Source organism: Somniosus microcephalus, chromosome 13, assembly GCF_052327205.1.
Source record: "Somniosus microcephalus isolate GS21.2 chromosome 13, FLI_Smic_1.0, whole genome shotgun sequence".
In the NCBI taxonomy this organism is placed as follows: Eukaryota; Metazoa; Chordata; class Chondrichthyes; order Squaliformes; family Somniosidae; genus Somniosus; species Somniosus microcephalus.
In genome coordinates this window covers 180,264,350-180,287,610 of record NC_140999.1, presented here as the reverse complement: position 1 = coordinate 180,287,610, position 23,261 = coordinate 180,264,350, and the positions used below count along the sequence as shown (strand labels likewise).

Genomic DNA, 23,261 nt, shown 5'->3' with positions numbered 1-23,261 from the left:
CTCGTCGTGACTGGTGGCTCTGCAGGGGTTTTACTTTTGAAGTAGGTAGTCTATGTCTCTCAGGAGCCCAGTCTTGGATTTTGTCTTCCCCCTGAAACAGCTGCAAAGCCCTTGCTTCTCTCAAGGGACGTGCCTCCTGAATGCTCCCCCAGAAAACCAGCATTAACTTCACAATTATTTTTTGATAGCAGCCACACAAACACACACCATCCAATCACTGAGGGAATAGTACAAGGAAAAGCAGCGCCTGCAGATACACAAATGACGACATGAATACAATCAAAAGCTTCTGGAAAATTGGAGAGCGCCACAAGACTGTATAAAAATGGGTCTGCCTCCCCACCCGGTGCAGTACGACACTGACGTATGCAGACAGTTGGTTGAAGAGGGCATCTGTAACCTCAGCAATTCAGAAGTGAGCTGCATCCAAGTAACATCTGGGAGCAGCCAGTGGGGTGGGAGTTGTCTGCTTGGCCACTTTCACTTCCACTGACAAGTCTGGATGCTGCTCCTTGGCTTCAGGTCTAAGCCCAGCAGCCACTGAGATTGCATCCCCATCAAATTACAGCTTCCTTCCGTACACTACTCACTGGACTGGGGACAAGTGTTAGGGGGGGGCAGAAAGATTGCTTACTTAGAATAGGTACAGGTGTCATGGAGGGTGGTGGGTGGGGGGGCGTCTGGGCTCTATTTAAGGTGTATAAATCCTCCCTTCGAGACAGATTTTGTCTTGTTGATGATAGTTATTTGACTGATCCTTAGCTACCTTCTGAAGTGGCCCAGAAAGGCATTCAGTCGTATCGAACTCAGGGCAACTAGGGCTGGGCAATAAATGCCAGTGACGCCCACATCCCAAGAATGAATAACAACAACAGCAACAACTTGCATTTATATAGCACCTTTAATGTAGTAAGATGTCTCAATGCACTTCACAGGAGCGTTATAAAGCAAAATTTGACACCAAGCCACATAAGGAGATATTAGGTCAGATGACAAAAAGCTTGGTCAAAGAGGTAGGTTTTAAAGAGCGTCTTAAAGGAGGAGAGAGAGGTGGAGAGGTTTAGGGAAGGAATTCCAAAGCTTAGGGCCTTGGCAGCTGATGGGTGGAGCGATTAAACTCGGTGAAGCTCAGCAGGCCTGAATTGGAGGAGCGCAGATATCTCGGGGCGGGGGGGGGGGGGGGGGGCGGTTGTGGGGCTGGAGGAGATTACAGAGATAGGGAGGGGCGAGGCCATGGAGGGATTTGAAAACAAGGATTAGAATTTTAAAATTGAGGCGTTGCTTAACCAGGAGCCAATGCAGATCAGTGAGCACAGGGGTGTTGGTTATTTAAGTGAACCATTTTGAAATCTGTAAAATAAACTGCTATTCGGAGAAGATGTGTTGGATATCGGCTTACTAAAGTTATTATAACAGTGTAGTAGATGACCCATCAACAGTACCAGCTCCTATGCCAGCAAAACTGCTGGTTCATGTTCTCCTACTGCTGGTCCTGCTGGTCCTCCTCCTCCTCCAATTGTCAGACCTAATGCAAGACTCATAAAATGTCTCGTCCTTCAGCCAATATCTCCTGTCTTCTGCTCTGCTCACCATTCGAGCTCTGCCTGCTCCTCCATTGTCTTAATGCCAACTTTAAGTGTTAATGCTGCATCTGTGCAGTAACATCTCTTAGAAATATTTGCCATCAGCTGCAAGTTTAGGAGCATGGACAACAATGTACTGTTTTCATTAGCTAAATTAATGTTTAATGCACAAAATTACTACCCCCCCCCTGAAGACACACTCAGTACCTGCTCCAGCTCGCCAACCCACAGCAAATCAAACCCCTTTTAAGAGTTAATTCTGTAGTTACTGATTGGCCCCTTTCAAATGAGAGAGACGTGCTGACAAAGCTTTCTATTTAGTTAATGATCAATAGCCTGTCAAGGAATAATTGGACTTGGGAATGTATTATGTCAGGGGCAATCCAGTGGACAGTGTGCTCAAATGCAGCTCATGTTGTGCAGTTTTCATTGGTAATAGCAGATTGCCTAATTTCAAAACTCCAGTCTGGTGATTCTAAGACTATTTAAATATCAGGTGCACGTCTACTGTCGGATTTGCTGGCTGTTTATGCAAAGTGCTAACAAGGGCGTGAGGAAGGGTGGGGTAGAATAGAATGTCATTGAAGCACAATATTCCAAAAATAAGCTTGCAAAAAGAAAAAACTTGCATTTATATGGTGTATTTCATGACTTCAGGATGTCTCAAAGTGCTTTACAATCAACTAGTGCAGTCACTGTTCTAATGTAGGGAGACACGGCAGTCAACTTGCACAAAGCAAAGTCCCACAACCAGCAATAAGATAAATGACCAGATAATCTGTTTTAGTAATGTTGGTTGTTGGGTAAATGTCGGTCAGGACACCAGGAGGACTCTATAGCTCTTCTTTGAGTAGTGCCATGGATCATTTATGTTCACCCGAGTGGGTAGACAGGACCTCAGTTTAATGTCTTACCTGAAAGACAGCATCTCCCTCAGTGCTGCACTGAAGTGTCAGCCTAGAATCTCCTGTGCAAGTAGCATGCAAAGCTCACTATATAATTATTCATAACTCCAGGTGCAAATACAGACACGTCTAGAGAAATTTGTGCCGTAGTGATGTTTAAAGGGATGTGAACAATTAAAGAGGAGTGCCCCAATTGGGGGGATAAACATTCTGAAAACTTTTGGAGAGCCGTAAACGATTTGTCAAGGTTGAAGGGGCAGGGATTTAAGAAGTGGCAGGTTAAGATGAAGAGAAAGGGAACCCTAGGTGCAGGCATGAGTCTGCAGATAAGCGATAAAGCAGCCCCTGTTTGATCATTGCTGAATTCAAAGTGGCGCTGTAGGATGTGCTTGTGAGAAGGGTTGCCATCTGTCCCATTCCCATAGGTCAGCGCTGCTTGCAAGAAGGTGCAGCCAAAGATGTGCGGGTTAGGTTGATTGGCTATGATAAATTGACCCTTAGTGTTAGGGGGATTAAATACGTGGGGTTGCGGGGATAGGGTGGGATATGTGTTGGTGTAGGGGTTACGGGGATCGGGTGGGATATGTGTCGGTGCAGGCTCGATGGGCCGAAATGGCCTCTATCTGCACTGTGGGGTTTCTGTGATTTCTGTGATTTCTGTGAAATACCATGCCTCAGCTGACCATTACTGTCTCTGCATATGTAAGCCTTTTGCTGCATGGTAGTGGCCGGTACGCTTACAAAAGATGGCACAGCTCAGTATCTGCTCCGATACTGACCCAGACCCTGAGAAGGCAGGTCCCCATCATTATTTGCAGGTGGATTTTCCAGGGTTGGTGGCAACTTGGCAGGTGCAGCCAAACAGGCAATGCTGACAGAGGATCATTTACACCCAGCTGAGCTGGCTTTGAATAGACATTTTATCTGCAAGACAGCACCTCCAACAATTCAAGGGATATGGGGAGAAAGTGGGGACAGGGTACTGAATTTGGATGATCATCCATGATCTCATTAAATGGCGGAACAGGTTCGAGGGGCCGAATGGCCTACTCCTGCTCCTATCTTCTATGTTTCTACGGCACTGAAGTGCTAACTTATGCATGGGTTCATGCCCTGGAGTGGGATTTGAACCCACAATCTTCTGATATAGAATTCTACCACTGAGCCAAGCTGGTACTTGAGGCATGTCTTGTTTCATGCAATACCATGCAATGTATGACATGCTTTGCTTAGAGTGTTTATGAAGAACCTACTAGCGGAATAGTTACTCAAGCATTCACAACCATTATGATGCTATCGGGGGTCTGCTAGTGCAATCTCTTTTTCTTTCATCTAATTACACTTCTCTGAAGCACCTTGGGACGTTCTTCTACGTTAAAGGCGTTCTATGAATGCGAGTTGTTGAAGCGGCACCTCCGTCAACACGATGTCTGCTGAAGTGAGGCATGTTACCTCTCTTTGCAGGGATAGGTATGTGGGTGTCAGCAGGAGGGCACTTCTTGAGCACTTCCCAAGCCTGGCATCCCAGCGCAGCTCCTCCTCTTCCTCTGAACATCTCCGCTCAGAGGATCCCTATTGGCTAACCTTGTTGGGCCCATAAAGGGTGTCCTTTCTGCCAGGTTTCCATGGGCGTGCTGAAGACTTGGCGGCCAGCACAATGTGGGTGGGAAAAATGGCATGTCGCCCTTCCTTGGCCCCTAATCAGGCTCCCATCAGCTTTGGATGGAATCTTGCAGTTATATCTTGTTTCTGCCCTTCTCGTTTATTAATTATTTCTTCTTCCACTCTTTAGGTCATCTACCCCCTGCCGCCACCCCCACCATTGCGCACTATGCCTTGACCAATAAGATGCCTGCATCCCTGGTCTCTGTTCCTGCCACTCTTTTAGCAATTTTCAGGAGATGTGACGAAGTGTCGCTTGGCTTGCCCTCCAGGATATTGCTGCAGGAGTTCCTCAGGGCAGTGTCCGAGGCCCAACCATCTTCAGCTGCTTCATCAATGACCTTCCCTCCATCATAAGGTCGGAAGTGGAGATGTTCACTGATGATTGCACAGTGTTCAGTTCCATTCGCAACTCCTCAGATAATAAAGCAGTCCATGCCCACATGCAGCAAGACCTGGGCAACAGTCAGCCTTGGGCTGATAAGTGGCAAGTAACATTCGAGCCACATAAGTGCCAGGCAATGATTATCTCCAACAAGAGAAAAACTAACCACCGCCCCTTAACATTCAACGGCATTACCATTGTCGAACCCCCACCATCAACATCCTGGGGGGTCACCATTGACCAGAATTGTAACTGGGCCAGTCACATAAATACTGTGGCTACAAGAGCAGGTCAGAGGTTGGGTATTCTGCAATGGGTGACTCACCTCCTGACTCCCCAAAGCCTTTATCTAGCAGGCACAAGTCAGGAGAGGGATGGAATACTCTCCACTTACCTGGATGAGTGCAGCTCCAACAAAATGCTCGGGAAGCTCAACACCATCCAGGACAAAGCAGCCCGCTTGATTGGCACCCCATCCACCACCTTAAACATTCACTCCCTCCACCACCGGCGTACCATGGCTGCAGTGTGTACCATCTACAAGATGCACTGCAGCAACTCGCCAAGGCTTCTTCAACAGACCCTCTCAAACCCACGATCTCTACCACATAGAAGGACAAGGGCAGCAGGCGCATGGGAACACCATCACCTCCAAGTTCACCTCCAAGTCACACACCATCCTGACTTGGAAATATATCGTTATTTCTTCATCGTCGCTGGGTCAAAATCCTTGAACCTCCCTACCTAACAACACTGTGGGAGTACCTTCACCACACGGACTGCAGACTTCAAGAAGGCGGCTCACCACCACCCTCTCAAGGGCAATTAGGGATGGGCAATAAATGCGGGCCTTGCCAGCGACGCCCACATCCCAGGAATGAATTAAAACATTTTTAAAGCTAATTTCCTGCCAGAAAAGTGTCTGGTGCTTGCTTCATGCCTTTCTCCTTGACTGCATTTGGGAACTTTCCAAATGTCAGATTACAGATATGAAGCTATAGGCTATTTCCCCACTCCTACTCACCAACACACTGCACCACCGCTTGCTGATCAGGAACTTCATAAAGTAAGACTTGCATCTATATAGTGCCTTCCATGACCTCAGGATGTCCCAAAGCGCTTTGCAGCCAGTGAAGTACTTTTTGAAGTGTAGTCACTGTTGTAATGTAGGAAACACGGCAGCCAATTTGCCCACAGCAAGGCCCCACAAACAGTAATGATATACATAAACAGCTTTTCGTTGTTGGTTGAGGGATACATGTTGGTGAGGAGAACACCCCTGCAATTCTTCAAATATTGCCGTGGGATCTTTTAAGTCCACCTGAGGGGGCAGACGGGGCCTCGGTTTAATGCCTCATCCAAAAGTCGGCACCTCCGACAGTGCAGCACTCAACCAAAGTTAATGTACAAATTAACAGAGACTATTGCTTTGTTAAAATGTAACCAGATTAGAACTAAACATACACCAAATGTGCAGCCATTAACCCAAATAAATAAAATATGAAGCCATTAACTCCAAATTCCAAGTATATAAAACATACAACCATCAATTCCAAACTATATGAAGCACATCCAGCCATTAACCCCAATATATAAAACACACAATGATTAACCCCAAATATAGAAAATATGCAGTCATTAATCCTGTCACTAGAATATGATTTAATGTTACTTTAAAATTGGGTGCCCAATTCGCACTTTTCTGTAGGTTTCTTCTATGAACAAGAATGGATAATGTGTCCTTTTGGATCATCTAGGAGAGCTCCACCATCCCTGGAAGATCCAGAAGCTTAGATTTTCCAACAAATACCTCCCGATTTCACTAGACTGGCCACTTTTGCACCCTTCCCAATTTTCCACCATAATTTCCCAGTGGGCGACAGAACTGTCCGCCTTAAAATGGGATTGGTGATGGGTGTATTTATATAAAGCGTTAATTTTATGGTGATGCTCCATTTCTTGCTTTCAATCACTGCTGCCTCATTTATGCTCAGCGGGATTCATGCCTATTGTACAATTGGGCAATCCGGGGTTGCTACAGATTGGGGAGATGAGGAAAGTGAATTTAAAACCTAGATGCTTCAGGTTCGACTGCAGTGCTGATGAGGCATTCATCAGATTCCATAAATGCCGGTAGTAGATTCTTCCAGTTGACCGGTCACGTGCTGCCAAGGTCTCTGAGACACACAAAATAGCATGGAACCACTGGCTGCCCATGAGCGTCCACCAGCCATATGATCCATGGCGACAGGCTGGAAGTTTAGTGCATCTTGAGAAGTTTACATACTTCCCCAGGATGTCCAGGTCTAAAGGGAATGTTCTGGCCGCTGACGCCCAGCGGTTTCAGAGGCCTTGCAGTTGCGCCTCACTTTCCTGCCCTTTATAGAACAGGAAATCCCGGTGTTGCTGGGCCTAGGCAGGAGAAGCACACTTCACTTGAGCTGCCCCTGTACATCGGCCAAGACGGAATGGGAAGGCGGGAAAATATCGCCTTTTTTCTTTTTGACCTTGGTCATCCGGCCTTGTGGTTCTTGTCCCTTCATCATAGTTTTTCAATGGAAAAAAAATAGAGCCTGGGTGTAGTTCATGCCAGTGCACCGCACCTGAGGAAGGATATATTGGCCTTGGAGGCGATGCAGCGCAGGTTCACCACAATGATACCAGCCCTTAGAGGGTTACAGTAGATAGGTTGCATAAACTTGACTTTTGCTACCTTGAGTATAGATGGTTGAGGGGTGATCTACTCGAGATGTTTAAAATGTTAAAGGACTTGATATGGTAGATATGGGGGAACTATTTCCTCTGGTGAGGGGATCAGGAACAAGGGGACATGATCTTAAAATTAGAGCTGGGCCATTCAAGGGGGAATCAGGAAGCACTTTTTTACACAGAGGGTAGTAGAAATCTGGAATTCTTCCCCAAAAAGTTGTGGATGCTGGAATAATTGGAGGCTTCAAGACAGAGAGAGATTTTTGTTCAGTAAGGGTATCAAGGGATATGGAAGAAAGGCGGGTAAAATGGAGTTGAGGTACAGATCAGCCATGATCTAAATGATGGGCGGAGCAGGCTTGAGGGGCAGATTGACCTACTCCTGTGCCTATGTTCCAACTTATGGTGCACTTATTTTGACACTTTGGCCTTGGCAAGAAACAGTTTTGGCCACGCAACAATGTGAGAAGTGACAATATAACTCAGCTGTCGATCTGACAGGAGCTAACCTCATGCTCGGGTTGCACTATGACTCCAGACCAGAGTTGAGCTGTAGTTTCAATGTGCCCAGGCACTGGCAACTTTTTTTTTTAAAGCATCACCTAGAATAGTTTTAATGTTCCGAAGCTCACATTGTGCTCTCTTAACATTAAAGATTTGCATCAGAAACAGCAGGGCTCTGCGCGTGCATCGAAGCAATGTAGCAAAGGCGTTTCGAGTGCCAATCATAACCAGAAGACATTGGTAGTTGCAGTATAACTGCAGCAAAATATATCGGGGTAGATTGTTGTCTTCACTGCTTGGGTGAGCAGATCGCCCGTCTGTTCTAGAACCCATTGATTTCATTGGAATGAAAATTGAGCGGGTTCTATAATGTGCAAACAAACCGCTCCGCCAGATTACTGCCCAGATAGTGAAGGCGAAAATCTATCCCATTGATTTTGACATTACCAAATCTGAGTTCCCAAAGACACATTTTCACTTTCCGAGCACAGTAGCCTTTCCCCTTTATAGAATAAACTTTGAAAAACAATATGAACCTGCGTCGTGTGTAACATAGTAATATCTTGAGACAAGCGCTGCACAAAAATCTTTGAATCACTTAAAAAGAAAAATGCCGCTCACTGCATTCCTCAAAGGCAGTACCTTTTTTTTTCCTTCTGTAAATCATTCAAGGATAACAAACGCTTAAGTGAAAAGTGGTGAGGATGTATGGAATGCCCCTGCTCCTCCTACAGCAGATAGCTACCCACACAATCCGCAACCGTTAAATTAAGATAATTGTGTAACTGGCTCTTTGTGCTGGTGACTGGTGTGTTTGCCACATAAGCTGTCAGTAAGGGCCCTGAAGTCATCGTCACAGTTTCCATCCTACTCCTTTTGAAAAGACTTTTCTCTCTTGTTGCCTCTGGTCAGTCTCGACTGCTCTTCTGGAATTTGCAGACAAAGAGGTGGAAATGGTATTCCAATACATATATTTTTTTTTGGGGGGGGGGGGGGAAATAAAGAGCTGAAGTGAGCGGTACAGTCAGTTGTGCTGCTGTGATTGATACTTCGGCATGTAGGTGTAATGAAACGGAAGCTGTCTTCTTTGCACCTGTGATTTATGAGGACTAAATTTGAGATGAGAAAAGGCCCCATGCAGGGAGCCACATCTTTTCCCACAAAGCAGAAATGGTCATCCATCACGCGCCGTGCAAAGAGTCCAATACTGAGCGGCTCATCAGACGAGCTCACACTCTCTTTGTTGTGACTCCTAACAAGTGTTGGTTCAGCAGAAGTGTATTTAGACTGACGGACCTTTCTCAACAGATTGGTAGTGGGTCATTGATTCTTGCTACTGCTACAGAGTATGGAGCAGGAGTCCGCGGAGTATTTTTCATGCAATATTAATGGCGGTAATGATTGTTGCATGAACTGTTTTGATCCTACTTAGACTTTACTCAAGGCCTTTTTAAATGTAAAGTAAAATACAATGACATTATTTTTAGACACACATCTATTGGTCCCAGTGTTTCGCACGACCATAAATCACTGCACAAGGGCATTACCATATCCTGTAGTGATGTGATCACAAAAATTGAGTTTCTTCTTTCAGTATGGTTTTAGAGTCGATTAGATACATGTTGGCCAGTTCTCCATTACAGGCAGATTGTACAGAATTAAAAGGAAATGATTGATAATTCTTTCCTCCCCAGAATTTTGAATTATTACTTTTCTCTCTCGTTCTCTCTTTCTCCCCCTTATGCCAAATGCCAAACTCTGATGGGCAGGGCAGGGTAACAATTTGTTCCCAGGCTTCGGCCAATGCTCCTTTTGGGCCGAGCTGCATGAAACAGCCTTTGGATGACTTAACTCTCCCTTTCAGTGGAGACTTAACTAGCCGCCTTTTTTTTTTACACCTAATTGAAAGATGAGGCTAGGATTGGGAAATTGCCTTGCTGGGAATTGCAGCCGCAGCCCAGCTGTGTTCTATCATCGCCTTGCAGAACCCAGTTAATGCACCAGTGCACTGACAAACTTGCATTTATACGGCGCCTTTCACGACCACCGGATGTCTCTAAGTGCTTTACAGCCAATGAAGTACTTTTGAAGTGGAGTCACTGTTGTAATGTGGGAAACGCGGCAGCCAATTTGCGCACAGCAAACTCCCACAAACAGCAATGTGATAATGACCAGATCATCTGTTTTTGTTATGTTGGTTGAGGGATAAATATTGGCTAGAACACTGGGGATAACTCCCCTGCTCTTCTTTGAAATGGTGCCATGGGATCTTTTACATCCACCTGAGAGAGCTGACAGGGCCTCGGTTTAGCATCTCATCTGAAAGACGGCACCTCCAACAGTGCAGCACTCCACTGGAATGTCAGCCTAGCTTTATGTGCTCAAGTCCCTGGAGTGGTACGTGAACCCACGACCTTCAGATTCAGAGGCGAGTGGGCTACCGACTGAGCCTCAGCTGACACTGTGGGGGGGAAAAGTCCATTATAGACCTGTGTAGTACCAGCAACGCATCCACTGATCCCTTTCTCAACCTACTCCCAGGAGATAAGTGACAGTGGCCCCAGTGACAACTTTTTCTCTGATTTTCCTTTTCCCCTCCCCAGGCCCTGGTTGGCTTATCTTCAAATCAGTGCAGCCAAATGGCCTTCTGCCAAAGTGCAGGGCTCCTAAGATATAAGATATTGCATCCAGAACACGATGGTTTCTATACTCCTGGGACTAGGATGCAGAGAGGGGGGGTGGTGGGGTTGGGGGGGTGGCAGGGGAAGGTTATTGTTAAGCTTGCCAGGATTGAATAGAGAGGTGTATTGGTAAAATATTATACAGTGCTGTTCCATTACCTTTGATGATCAGGAAGTCTTTATGCAGAATTTTCTCTTCGGAGATTAAAAAGTCTGGTTTTGCGGGCAAAAGGTCATGGGTTTAGATAACTCAGTGACAGCCTAGGAAATGAGACATGCCGAAACTAGTAAATTTGGCAGCAACACTGAGGACTGGTCAGGAAGTTGTAGCACTTTTTAAGTTCAGCTGACAATTTGATTAACTGTATGATTAATTTATGGAGTATTTAGAGAGTATTCTACTGTCAATCTAGACAGCACGGTGGCATAGTGGTTAGCACTGTTGCCTCACAGCGCCAGGGACCCGGGTTCGAATCCGGCCTCGGGCGACTGTCTGTGTGGAGTTTGCACACATTCTCCCCGTGTTTGCGTGGGTTTCCTCCGGGTGCTCCGGTTTCCTCCCACAGTCCAAAGAGGTGCGGGTTAGGATGATTGGCTATGATAAATTGACCCTTAGTGTGTTAGGGGGATTAAATACGTGGGGTTATGGGGATAGGGTGGGATATGTGTTGGTGTAGGGGTTACGGGGAATCGGGTGGGATATGTGTCGGTGCAGGCTCGATGGGCCGAAATGGCCTCTATCTGCACTGTGGGGTTTCTGTGATTCTGAGTACACATTTAGCATTGTCCACTGGCCCACTCTCAGTTTAAATGGCGATGTCCTAAGCAGAGGAAGGTTTTATGAAGGTGAAAACTCAGTCAAGGCATGAGATTTGGCTAAATTGATTTAGTCCATAACCTGTGGGCAGAGTGGGCTGATTGGCTTTTCGCCTGTCCATGCGTTCTCATCACGTCTTCTCTAAGTTCTGTTTTATTTTATTGGTTATTAACCTTTCGGGATCTCTGCGCTCCTCAAATTCTGGCATCTTTTGCGTCCCCGATTTTCATCGCTCTACCACTGGCGGCCGTGCCTTCAGCTGCCAAGGCCCTAAGCTCTGAAATTCTCTCCTTAAACCTTCCCCACCTCTACCTCTCTTTCCTCCTTTTAAGATGCTCCTTAAAACTTAACTCTTTGACCAAGCTTTTGGTCACCTGTCCTCGTATCTCCTTGTATAGCTCGGTATCAAATTTTGTTTGCCAACGCTCCTGTCAAACTGCTTGGGACGTTTTACTACGTTAAAGGCGCTATAGAAATGCAAGTTGTTGTAGTATATCTCTGAAGTATGCTGGAGTTTCGCTCACCAAAAGCCAGGAGAGCAATCTCAAGTTAAAAGGAAAATGGAACATGAGAATTAATCTCTCATAAGTTATTCCCAGATATTTTATTTTTTATTACTCGTAAAACAGATGGCATAATAATGTAACCAAAGACAATTGTAACGTGTATAGATGGCTCAAGCAGTTGACCCTGGTGCTCACCGAGGACATAAATAAAACTAGATCCTGGGATTCTAAGAGTTTGCATGTTCCAAGAAACCTGATGTCAAAAAATTGACATCATCAAGATGTAACTTACACAGCCAGGCCAATGTATTTCCCATTTATTTCAATGGTGTTTAGTAGGCTGTAATAGAGAACCCAACATTTATGTGATTGCAGCATTTCGAACAGTGATGAATGAACATAAGGCAGTCTATTAAATACTGACTGACTTAGTGCAGATCAGCCCTTCAAATCTCAATCCATAATCACTCATTCACAAAGGACAATGGAACCAGTGCCTCAAAAGAAAGTTCGAAAAATAGAAGTGGGAAAGATTTGAACTAAAGTTAGTCACAAAATACTTGACAAATTGCAAAATTTAGTGCATCATTGTATATACTGTACATGTGTTTGTATGTACCTATTTGTACATGTGCATTTATGTGTATATCATCAATACACTTAAGTGTTTTTTTCTTTAAGTCCCCAAAATTGGGGGTGGTCTTCTGAAGTCTGGCTTCTGGTGACCAATATTCCTGCCCCCTGCCCCGCAATGCATCACAAGTGACAAGCTCAGAGCACTAGAAATATATACAAATGAGCTAACCTTGTGTTATCAAGCGAGGTCAGCTCATCAGGGCCGGCCTTAGGGAAAATGGTGCCCTGGGCGAACTTTTATTTTGGCGCCCTTTCTTTGAGTTTAAGTATGTAGTAGTATTAGTGAAAGTTTCAGAAATAAAGCTGTAATCTCAAAAGTTTTTATAATTTAAATAATAAAACATTATGGCCTAGAAATTCGGTTGGTAGCGCCGGCGTTGAGTGCCTAAAGAGACCTAGAATTGGGGCGATACCCTATGTTGGGGCGGTCGCTATGAAGATAGCGACAACTCGCATATTGACTATACATTTAACGCCTGCGCTAAGTGTTTGCGCGCGCCCGCGAGCGCAAGCAGATCATGACGTCATTTCAGTGTGCAACGCCTTTTAGGAGCGCCTGAGCGCATATTGGGTGGCGCCCGGAGCCTTAACGCCTAGCGCTATTAGTGACAGTTCGAGGGAGCGCTAGCAGGCCCTCCTTGGAGTAGGGGGCGCTATTTAAAGGGGACAGCTCTAGTGCAGAAGCTTCAGCCACTTGGCCTGCTCATTGCAATCATTGCTGGAGAGAGTTGGTGAGCTACTGTGGAGCAGAGTTTTGGGAATTTAGCATTACAGTACTTGGGACCTTCAAACCTGTCCGGAGCAGTTGGAGGACTACACCTAACAGCCTTTTGACCAACTGGCATCGGAATGGGAGCTGCTTTGGAGGGCGACGGCCTCATGGCCGAACACTGTGAAGGGGCAGAGAGACGGCGGGAGAGAGGGCCGGGATTGGCCAGAAGGAGGAGGGGCAATGGAGGTCGGCCAATCCGACGGTATGCTGCGAGGGTCTTTAGGCAGCAGGTGTCAAGCCTTGACATGTCGGAGGAGCAGTGTTTGCGAAGGCTCCGATTCGGGAGGGACATTGTTACTGATCTGTGCCACCTGCTTGCTGAGGATCTGCAGCCGCGTGAACGGTGCAGGACCTCTCTGTCCGTGTTCGCTAAACTGACTGATGGCCTCAAATTTTATGCCAACGGATCCTTTCAGTCAGCAATTGGGGACATTGCGACTATCGCTCAGGTTGCAGTCCACTTCACCTTCCCTCTGACCCTGCACAAGCAGGCGGAGCGCGCGCAGGGTATCACTTCTATTGCGGACTTCCCCATGGTGCAGGGGGCGACTGACAGCACACACGTGGCTTTGAGGGCGCCATGCCAGCATTCTTAGGACTTCCGCAACCGCAAGGGGTTCCACTCCCTCAACGTGCAGCTGGTCTGTGACCACCGCCAAATCATCACGGCAGTCAACGCGCATTTCCCAGAGTGCAGCCACGATGCCTTTATCCTGCGGCTGACCTCAGTTTGTTACCTTTTTGAGGGGCTGGCTCGAACACGAGGCTGGCTTACTGGGGACAAGGGCTATCCTCTCTGCCCATGGCTGATGACAACACTCCGTGTGGCCGACACCAGAGCAGAAGAGCTGATCAACAGCGGCCATCAGGTGACCAGGCACAGTGAACAGCACACTATTGGTGTTCTCAAAAAGCGTTTCCGATGTCTGGAACATTCGGGGGGATCCCTGCAGTACTTGCCGGAGCAAGTGGGACACATCGTCGTCATCTGCTGCATGCTCCACAACTTGGCGATTCGACGCACCCAGCCAATTCCAGCTGTCCCTCAACGACCAGCAGAGCAGGCGGAGGAGGAGGAGGAGGAGGAGGATGAGGAGGAGGAGGAAGAGCAGGCGGAGGAGGAGGAGGAGGAGGAGGATGATGAGGCGGAGGAGGAGGAAGAGCAGGTGGAGGAGGAGGAGGAAGAGCAGGCAGAGGAGGAGGAGGAGGAGGCGGAGGAGGACGAAGAGCAGGCGGAGGAGGAGGATGAGGAGGAGGAGGAGGAGGAGGAAGAGCAGGCGGAGGAGGAGGAGGAGGAGGAGGAAGAGCAGGCGGAGGAGGAGGAAGATGGAAGGGCTCCTGAAAGTGGAAGGGCCATATGTCAGAGGCTCATCAGGACTCGTTTCGAGACCCCTCTGGCGGAATGATGAGAGTCTTAACTCCTGCGCACTTTGGATGTTTGACGGCCTCTGAATGCCAGCATCACTGAAAGTAGTCACGTGCACCATGCCACATTGAAACTTCTGTTTATTGTCACAAAAGTCTTTCATTACAGCAAAACGTCATGTCAACAGAAACCATAACTAACAAAATAACTGTGAACTCTTCAGCAAAACCGCAAAACTCAACAAAACTTCTGCAAATATTACAACAGGTGAGGGTGTCCTTGAATTTGGACAAAGAAACGTCTCAGCACCTCCCTCTACAACTGGCCCCTTGAGGGAGAATGACTTCTCTTTCGCGGCCGGCCCCTTCCCTCCCTGCTGCTCCTACGTAATTGGACCCCAGTGGCAGGCTCAAGGCTGGGGGACGCCTGCTGACTGTGTGGAAGCGCAGAAGCCCCTGAGGGACGGCCTGGCCGACCTCTGGTCTTGGAGGGTGCGGACGCAGGATGCTTGATGTGACCATGGCTGGAAGCAGTGTGCCCTGCAGGTGGTGGCAGCTGCACTGCAGACGTCCCAGCGCTGGCATGTGCAATGGTCTCCTGCCGAGAGAGGACACCTGCACCATGGTCGGACGACACACTGGCTATCTGAGGGGACCGGCTCGGCTCATCCGCCACAATCGCATGCTCCACTGATTCCTGGCCTTGTATGGGACTGGAAGGGCCCGGGATGATCCTAACTGATGCAGAGAGGGTGGCTGCAGTGAGAGATCGCGTTGCCTCAATCTGGGTGTGGACAAGGCCAGCAAGTGACTGCGTGGCAACAGTGAGGACCTGTGTGCCAGGTGCCAGTGCTTCGGAGAAGCCCTGGACAGTTCTTTCCATTGCTTCGGACAAGGCAGGTGCCGACCACTCCACTGCCTCGGACAAACCCTGGACAGACCTTTCCAGGGATTGTCTGAAGCCCTGAACAGTCCTTTCCATAGCGGCCTCAAAGCCCTGGACAGTCCTCTCCATTGTTGGCCCAAAGCCCTGGATAGTCCTCTCCATTGTTGGCCCGAAGCCCTGGATAGACCTGTCCATTGTTGCCCCAAAGCCCTGGATAGACCTGTCCATTGTTGCCCCGAAGCCCTGGAGAGTCCTGTCCATTGTTGCCCCAAAGCCCTGGAGAGTCCTCTCCATTGTTGCCCCGAAGTCCAACATACTCTTAGCCAATGTATCTATTGACTGAGGCATCTTCTCCACTGCAGCCATCAGCTCCGTGTGTCTGAGCCGGGCCTGTTTGCTCATTTCACCCAGGCGACGCGCCTCCTCTGCACTCTGAGCAGCAGTCATAACTACCTGCTTTGCCCTCCGGGGAGACGGTGGCCGAACTTGCCTATCCCCCTTGCGTTGCTGCATGCCGCTTGTTCCGGCAACTGGTTCATCCTCAGAGCACCCCCCCTCCCCTCCAGGGGACTACTATCCCCAGTCTGTAGATGTGTCTGCTCCCCGGATTCTGCAACGGCTGGTCCGGATTCCTCCTGCTCCTCGCCTCCGGTGGCACTGGCACTGGCAGCTTCAGTGCGTTGAGCCCGAGTTGGTGCTGATTCATCTGAAAGCAGGGAGGTGGAAGAGTGGCTTTAGCAAAAGGACAGGTTTGCGGAAAGGCATGCCAGATTGCGGCAAGGCTCTGACATGGCTGCACACTGAGGATGCATGCTGGCGGGGGGACCAAGTGGAAGGCAACAGGTGAAAAAGGTGAGAGTCTTACCCTCGCTGTCGGAAATGGGGTCGGCAGATGCAGTGGTCACAGGACCAGACAGACGTCCTCCAAGAATCTGGTGCACTCTCTCCTCCAGATCCGTGAGAGGGACCACTTGTGGAGGCCCGCCACTGGTTTGAAAGTGGTCCCTTCGCCTGGCCGCCAGCTTGGCCTGGAGAGGAAAGAAGGGGAAGTTGTGTTACATGAGGCCTTGAGAGACCATCGCATGCCCCCCATGGTGAAAGGGCCCTTACATGAGGCCTTGAGACATCATCGCATGCCCCCCATGGTGAAAGAGCCCTTACATGAGGCCTTGAGACATCATCGCATGCCCCCCATGGTGAATGAGCCCTTACATGAGGCCTTGAGACATCATCGCATGCCCCCCATGGTGAAAGAGCCCTTACATGAGGCCTTGAGACATCTGTCCATGTGTGTGCCCAGAAAGGGCCATGGGTGCTTGCTGACAGATGGCCATTGGGGCATCATGGCAACAGGGTGCCCGAAGTCAGCTGCAGATGGAGGGAATCAGAAGTTTGCTAAACCATCACTCACCCTAACGATCCGTGTGAGGTCGTTGAATTTCTTCCTGCACTGAACAGGGGTCCTGGTCACCATGCTGCTGGAGTTGACCCTCACAGCAACCTCCCTCCAAGATCGTCGGTAAGCCTTCTGATTCGGCCTCTTGCCATTGTCCGGATACAGGACATCTCGACGGCGCTCAACTGCAGCCACCAACTGGTCCAGAGCCTCAGTGCTGAAGCGCTCTGCTCTCTGTCTAACCTTCTCCATGCTCACCAAGTTTCTAACGCCAGAGAAGGGCGAGCGCCGACTCTGAGGCCTACAGGGCGTTGGGTGTGGCAGCTCAGGCTGACTGACCCACCCCTTTAAGAGCCGGCCGGCGCCTGGAAGTCTCGTGGTTTCCCGTAATTGAGATCACCTGCGCTGCGCCCGTCCGCGTCGATATTGAGTAGCGCCTGAACTTTTGCGCCTTAGGAGCACCGTGCAACGGCTGAATTCGCGCCTCAATCCCCTTTGGGGGCGATGCAACCCAATATCTCGCCAGGCAGCGATAAGTTTTGTTTGGCTATAAACTTTGCGCACCGCCAGTTCTAGCGCCTCAAGCGGGGCTATACCCAATTTCTAGGCCTATAACTCATAAAAAGTAACATTATAGCTAAGTGACAAATAAACTAATCATTAAATTAAACACTATACTAATAAATAACAATAATAAATAAAAAAAACTTGGTGAACAAAGATATTTTAAGCCATATCAGTCTCGATGGACAGGATGGCCGTGGTCGATCGCAAATATGTTTTTATGAGCTTCAACTTTGAGAAGCTCTGTTTGCCACCGATACGGGCATGGTTAACAGGATCCTGAGTGTTATCCATGTGTTTAGGAACTGGCTCTTGAAACTTGAAGTTTGCTCCTCTCGAGAAGCACTGCAGTCCGCTGGAAGCAGACTTTGGAGATGGCCAAGTTCTTTGCCTAGGCCGACGCCATTAATGTCAGACCCTCTTGATCACGGCGCTCCCCTGAGCACGCACCCTGGGCAGTCGTCCATGGCGCCCACCCATAAAGCTGGACCTGCAGCTCATCCCTGCATGTGTCTGAACAGCAGCAGCAGCAGCGCAGCAGGAGACCAGGCTGCATTACTGGCTCCACTGCCTTGACTAATTGCTCCGTCAGGGGAATCTTACCTGCCATGTTTCTCATCTACTTTTAATCTCTGCATCCATTTTGGAACTGGAGCCCGGATCGTTTAAAATCTATCTCTCATTGGCTTTTTAAAAGAAAAACCCTGTTCCAAAGGCCAGTCTTTTGGCCAATTAGGAGACACACCATTGCGGTCTGACTTGATTATATCATCAGAGTGACAGGTCAAACATTTGATGAATTTTTTGGGCTGGCCAGTAAATACAAAGCAGCTGGTCGTGATATCTGTCGGATTATTACCCATCCAGCCTTGGAACAGACAGTCTGGGGTTTTTTGAACGGGTTGTATAGAAACTTCTAAAAGGCTAACCAAACACCGACAGCTTGTTTTTAAGATAAAATTCTTTTTTCTTCCACTTGCGTTTGCATTTTATGATGTTTAGGCGCTAGTTATTAAGATTTTGGCCGTTTTGTTTGATGATCAGAAACGCAAATCTCGTGATTCAAACCCATGTTCTGCTCCTGTCCCGCCCCCTGCCTAGTTTTAGATTTATTTAACTTAAGCAACTCATCATCAGCTCAGGTAAGGAGACATGCCACAGCTCGTTCCTTTGGCACTGAGCCTCCGAGGATTAGTCAAATAGTAGCTTTTGAAATCATGATTTTAATTGCATTTGACAACTTAATTAATTGTATCGATGGTTCAAATAATATTCTACCATCAGTAGTCTCAGCCTTACTGTGTGCTGGCCCACTTGGAGTTTAAGTGGTGATATCCTAAGAGCAGACCTTCCAACCTAACTCTATGAGGTTTAAGGCTCAACTAGGTGCCAAAGACGTGAGGAATTGGCTGGGGGTTCTAGAACTGCTTTGGGCCTCCAGAAGTTTAGGTTTGCCACTAACGCTTCATTTATTCCGTTCAATACAATCTAAGTTAAGTGCATGATTTATAAAAACTGCCGGGGATTGTTCCGAAATGAGGGTGCCATCCCCAAATTGAGGGCTACTTGGGAGGTCTGCAGCTGTTCTGCTTGGCGTGCCCATTTGCGGACCTTCAGAACTCATTGGGGACAGACTTTCCAGCAATTGGACGGGAAGCCCTCTCTAACTACCTGTTGAGGCATGCATTGCGACACCCACATCATGCGTAGTAACCAAATACAGCCAGCTGTCATCTGATATTGTAAAAGTCACTGCACAGACATGCCAGAAATAATCTTTGCCATGTCTCCGAGCGCGTACTAATGTCACAGTAATCCTTGCAGCATTTCTGTGCCCACAGTATTCTCACAGTTACATCTGTGTGCATGCACTAACATCACTATGCGCACTGTAATATCTGTATCCATGTACTGATAAAATGCCAGCATCTAGCCCTGTACACGGAGCAGCAGGCACTCCTGAAAGCAATAAGGTCACAGCAATTCTGGTAAAGGAAATCCCCATTGCCAATGCAGGTTCATCAGCTTAGTCACCGATACAGTCAGCGGGCTTTCTGTATTGCCCGCAGCTCACCGGATGCAATCATTCAGGAGTGTTGTCCCCTTACTTAGGAAAGCACTGGGTGCTAGAGGCCATCAACAACCTATGTGAAGAAGTGCACATTCCACAAGGAGCAAAAGTATTGCACCAGCAAAGCACATTAGGACACACACAGCCCATTCATTGAAGTGCTTAATAAATTTAATTTATTTTTAATACATCTTGCAGTCTATAATTCTTGTCAGAAACTCAATGCAAAGTGGTCAAATTTTCAGATGATCCCAAACCAGGAGGGGCAATGGAATTGGAGGACGCAGCTCTGAAATTACTGAATGAGTTGAAATATGTAAGTGTGCAGAAAAATAGCAGATGACAATTGAATGATAAGTGTAAAATGCCATAGGTAGGAAGGAAAACAGACAAAATGCGTACTTCTTGAACGGTGTTAAAGTAGCTAAGGATGAAACCAAAAGAGACCGAGGAGTTAGTAAATTCAAAATTAAATCTGTCCAACTAATGAAGACCAACAATTAACAAAGCGAATAGGGTATTGAACTACACAGACAAAATAGTAGAATGTAAGTCAGAAAAGTTAATGATCAAACTGTATAGTGCTCTGGTCAGACCACACCTTGAATACCACAGCCAATTCTGCTTGCCAAGAAACAAGAGAGGCATTCCAAGTGCTGGAGGCAGTACAGAGAGGAGAGCCACAAGGCTGATCTCCAGTGTCAATAGTCTGAGATAGGAGAAAATACTGGGTAGACTTGTGCTTTTCAGCCTGGAAAAGAGGCACATGAGAAAAAATCTTATAAGATGGTTAAAGGTATTGGAAAGGTAAATCTGAAATATCACTGAGAGTAGAACAAGGGGACACAGGTGCAAATTAGTAAAGGTAATTTTAGGACTGATATCTGGAAATTCTTCACACACAGTAATTGACATGTGGAGTAAACTTCCAGAGAGTCGTGGAGGCAAAATCCTGGAATCATTTAATAAATAATTGAATGCTACAGCTGTGGGGATGTTAAGAACTCTCTGGATAGATGAGTGTAAATGGTCTGAATGGCCATCTTCATTTGTAATTATCTTGTGAAGTAGAAGTTCCGTGATTATAAATCTATCCAATAGAAAGTGATAGTAGCCAATTACAGAGCCCACTGGAGGAAATGGGCATTGGAACCCCTCACACTTTCTTCTTTCCTGCAATGGAATGCTGGTCAGCTACTGGTGTACTAATGCACCATCATCTCCTGGCCTTCCATGGCTTGCAGCTGTTCCTTATCCAAGTTCATACTGAGACCTCTGTCTGTAGCAGTATTTTGTACATGGAGAATAATGCTATAATGTTGAAGAACTTCCCTGGGCCATATTGTAAGGTCTGCTTCCAGCTGACCTGTACATCTGAAGGGTGCTTTAGCAATTAAAATATGTGCCGACTAAGAGCCTAGTTATGTGTCCTCTGATGGTATATGGGGTTATGCAGAAGAGTTATCGGCCATACTTGCACCACATAGCGCATGAATTAGAGGAGCTAGCTTTCCTTTTCTTCTCCTTCAAAAGACACCTCCTATTGCCTCAGAATAAAAGCCTCGTAAATTAAGCTCCCTCCTCCACTCGTGGGATGCAAATATCTCAACTTGCTGCCATCAATGTGATGTCATTTTAGGGTACTTTTTACATAGTATTTACAGCGCAGAAACAGGCCATTTGGCCCGACAGGTCTATGCCGGTGTTTAGGCGTCACACAAGCCTCCTCCCAACTTACTTTATCTCACCTATTCCAACATATCCTTCTATTCCTTTCTCCCTCACGTACTTATCTAGCTTCCCCTTAAAGGCATTTATGCTATTCGCCTCAACCACTCCACGTGGTCGTGAGTTCCACATTCTCACCACTCTCTGAGCAAAGACATTTCTCCTGAATTCCTTATTGGGTTTATTAGTAACTACCTTAAATTTATGGACCTTAGTTTTGGACTGCCCGACAAGTGGAAAGTCGTCTCTACACCAACCCTATCAAACCCCTTCATAATTTTAAAGACCGCGAACAGGCCTTCTCTTTTCCAGAGGAAAGAGCCCAGCCTGTTCAGTATTTTCGGATCATTGTACCCTCTCAGTTCTGGTATCATCCTTGTCAATCTTTTTAACATGTTCACCAGAGCTTCTATATCCTTTTTGTAATATGGAGACCAGAACTGTGCACAGTACTGTGGTCTAACTAAGGTTCTGTATAAGTTAAACCTAACTGCTCTGCTTTTGAAGGGCACCATTCACCTAAGTACCAACTGTCGCAATCCCCACCCAGTAGAATAATATACCAGATATACAAACCTTGGTAGAATATTATAGTTATGTTGACAGAAATGCACAGGGTGAGGCAGGGGTAACAATGGTGAGAGGCTTCTTCGGCAGCACCTCCCAAACCCGCGACCTCTACCACCTAGAAAGACAAGGGCAGCAGGCGCGTGGCAACACCACCACCTGCAAGTTCCTCTCCAAGTCACACACCATCCTGACTTGGAGAGACATTGCTGTTCCTTCATCGTCGCTGGGTCAAAATCCTGGAACTCCCTCCCTAACAGCACTGTGGGAGTACCTTCACCACAAGGACTGCAGCAGTTCAAGAAGGCGGCTCACCACCAGCTTCTCGAGGGCAATTAGGGATGAGCAATAAATGCTGGCCTTGCCAACGACGCCCACATACCAGGAACGAATAAAAAAAAAGGCCATCTGCTATAGGGTAAATGTGCAATATGCTGATGGGTTCTCCTGAATTGTATGGGGGAACTTTGCGAACCCATTTTCACACATAGGCTGCTAAGCACTTGGCTCAGGTTGAACAGTCGCTTGGTTTTATACAGTAGAAATTAGAATGTGATGTGCTAGTTTGGATAAATTAGTTGTCTTTCCTGCAATTTTCCATGGAGCATGTGACAACACTAATGGTATCTACCGTGGCATATCTCAGATATACAGGTCTTAGTCACAGTTAGGATTGGCTTCTTAGAGAATGGTTACAGGCAGCCATGAAGAAGTCACTCCAGGACTTTCAGGGTTGTAGTCCCGCCTCCATCGAGATGCGGCCAATCCACGTAATTTTAACTTGATTGACCTTGTTGAGCCTGCCCAGCGGGCTCAGCAAGCCAATTAAGGGCCACCCGGCAACAGGTGACGTCACAGACTGAAATGTCATCTGTCAAGACGTTTTGACAGATGAAATATCAATGTTTCACAGCTGTTTGAAGCTGTCAAACACTGACAGTCTTACTTCTAGCCTGAGTCCTTCTACACAGACTCAGTTAGAAATCTCACCAGCACAGAAAGCTGCAGGCTGTCACTTTTGACAGTTTGCAGCCATTCTGCTTTCTGTACCGATGAGATGAGGGACTCCCGAAACCTAGAGGAAGGAAGGCTGAAAAGGTAAGTACAGGTAATTTAAACTTCTTTACACACTTTAGACCCAGCAAACACACTTACCTTTGCACTCATGCACCCATCACTCACCTGAGCACCGACATCTCGACCCCTCCAAATCCTTCAACCCGACGGTCCGACTCCTCTAACTTGGCGTGGTTTGGAGCCGTCGGGAATCCCACACTTCAAGCTTTAAAATAGGGATTAGGCTAAAAACTGCCTGTTAACTACCTGCTAACAGGCAGCTAATTGGCACTAATCCCTTCCCGCCTCGGGTAGGCAGGTCCCAGTGCGGGGCGGGTACCCGCCTCCTTTGAAACTTACATGGAAGCAGGTTGGGGGCGGGATGGTGTCGGGACCCCCGAATTCGGGACTTTAACCTCCCGCACGCCTCCAATCCCGACTCCGCAGGTCAATGAAAATCGACCCCGA

General features: G+C 47.4%; 2 protein-coding genes across 5 annotated transcripts in view; one reads left to right on the top strand and one right to left on the bottom strand.

Moving 5' to 3' along the window:
- The window catches only part of LOC147108825 (transcription factor MafB-like), a 388,751-nt gene that overhangs the window by 50,041 nt on the left and 315,449 nt on the right, over positions 1-23,261 (top strand). The gene's annotated exons all lie outside the window — the stretch shown is intronic.
- On the bottom strand, positions 14,650-22,382 carry LOC147108827 (uncharacterized). Its single transcript, XM_086005708.1, has 2 exons — positions 16,277-22,382; positions 14,650-16,117 (listed from the first exon to the last, which is right to left on the bottom strand). Exon 2 carries the CDS (start codon positions 15,922-15,924, stop codon positions 14,842-14,844), a length of 1,083 nt encoding a protein of 360 aa, XP_085861834.1. The 5' UTR covers positions 15,925-16,117; positions 16,277-22,382; the 3' UTR covers positions 14,650-14,841.

Coding starts and splice junctions, on each gene's coding strand:
- LOC147108827 (XM_086005708.1), bottom strand. CDS start 15,924: ATGCAGCAACGCAAGGGGGATAGGCAAGTTCGGCCACCGTCTCCCCGG.